The 1,782-nt window shown below is 39.2% G+C and overlaps 1 protein-coding gene across 1 annotated transcript in view; it reads left to right on the top strand.

Annotated features, from left to right (window-relative positions):
- Positions 1-365: 365 nt before the first annotated feature.
- LOC106011069 (estradiol 17-beta-dehydrogenase 8-like) overlaps positions 366-1,782 on the top strand; it is a 45,140-nt gene continuing 43,723 nt past the window's right edge. Inside the window, exon 1 of the mRNA XM_013079399.2 lies at positions 366-555. Coding sequence (XP_012934853.1) covers positions 474-555 — 82 coding nt within the window. The 5' untranslated portion in view covers positions 366-473. The remainder of the gene's footprint in view (positions 556-1,782) is intronic.

Raw genomic sequence — 1,782 nt, 5'->3', positions numbered from 1 at the left:
CTCTCTCTCTCTCTCTCTCTTTCTCTCTCTCTCTCCCTCGCTATCTCTCTCTTTGTAATTTAGGCTTCAGAGGGACTTTAACATTCTTCAGTTTATTCTCATCTCAATCTTCCATAATATAAAAAGCCTGGATCCTTATATTTAACGTAATCATAGTTACAGCTGAACCAATTATAATGAGATTGAAAGGGATCAGGAAAAAAGAAACTTCTTCAACTGTCAGTTTTGTCTCTGTTTTTGTGTTCTCGATAAAAGTATCCCCACTCTCTGTCTTTTCTATCCGTAGAAATAATTATATTTCGCACACGGTGTCAAGGCGAACCAAATCTGGCCCTTTGAAGAATAGAGACCGTACTACTTCAAATAGTTTTGAAATGGAGGGATCCCTGTTTCACTCTTACCTCTTCCCCTAGGTTAACAATGCAGGAAGTATTGAAAACAACAACAGCCCAAGTCACGTGACACATTCAGATATGACCAAGACACTGGACCTGCTCCTTAACGCACCCGTCTTTATGACGCAGTTGTGTGTACCGCACTTGGCTAAAACCAAAGGTTAGTCAGGTATTGAGTCATGTTAAAACCACCCTACCGTGCCTGTGATGTGGAGGTGAGATGCTGGCCGTGTGGGGATAATTTTTTATTAAGTTTTTCTGTTTTTCTACTGGAATGTTTTATCCCTCCCAGTCTGGGTTGGCTCCTAAATTATTCAAAACATGTCGATGGGGGAGAAGAATTACTTAATAAAACAGATGCCAAACTACAAGTAAGACCTAAATAGATAATTTTGTCTAAATATTTACTGCGGTGCGTACTAGGTTAAAACAACTTTTTCCGTTTTTGTGTTCAAACAAGTGCACTTGAACCCCAAACAGTGGTAGATGGCCTCACCTACAGTGAAGAATATTTAAAGTATTCTTGAAATTTACAAGACCGGTACATATGGTGTAGTTCTTACTAGTTACGCTGTCACACACATTAGACGTAAAACATCTACGCTTTTATTTTTTTAAGGTTAAGATAAAACTGGAGCCCCAACTATCCTGCGAAGACGTAAACTAAACGTTTTGCTGCGTTTCCTCTCTATACCTCAGTGAAAGTCAACGTTACTTCCATACATGAAAATAATCAGCAGATCATTAGCATATCTTTCAAACGAGATACAGAGCTTAGAGAAAGTATAAACATTAACTACAGCGATAGTATGTTATTGTAAGGATAACCATGCAGATGCATAGTATCAAGAACGAATGTCTTTTTTTTGGTTTGTTTTGGTCCTATATAAACAACACCCTTTGTAGGCATGCACAGGATCACCAAAGTAAATGACTTACAAATTGCTCCTTTTGAGACAGCGACACCACCCTGCATTTCAGTGTAAGCTTGTAGATTTCATCCCACGATTGGCAAGATTCTATGAGAGTATTGAAAATAACTAACCCGTCTTTTGAATCGTGTTATTTTGGCATACATTAAAGTGTGGTGTTCAGCAAAATATGTCAACTTTTTAATATCTTAAGTGAATGCTGTAAATCCCCTGTCATGTTTTACCCACCTTAAGGGGGGGGGGGGGGGGGTGGCTACACCCCCAAAATCAAAATTTGGCTTCAAGCTATAGCCGTCTCGGATAAAAGCCAAAAAATCTAAGACGTCTTGCGTGCAAGTTGCTCACATAAACTCTCGGTGGTCCTAAAATTGATAAGAGTATGATCCGGCCGCTACCAAAGCACAATTCGAAATTACTTTATCTCTCTCTCTCTCTCTCTCTCTCTCTCTCTCTCT

Source organism: Aplysia californica, unplaced genomic scaffold (assembly GCF_000002075.1).
Source record: "Aplysia californica isolate F4 #8 unplaced genomic scaffold, AplCal3.0 scaffold00050, whole genome shotgun sequence".
In the NCBI taxonomy this organism is placed as follows: Eukaryota; Metazoa; Mollusca; class Gastropoda; order Aplysiida; family Aplysiidae; genus Aplysia; species Aplysia californica.
Note: the sequence above shows the minus strand (reverse complement) of the source record. Positions and strands in the feature narration are given on the sequence as shown.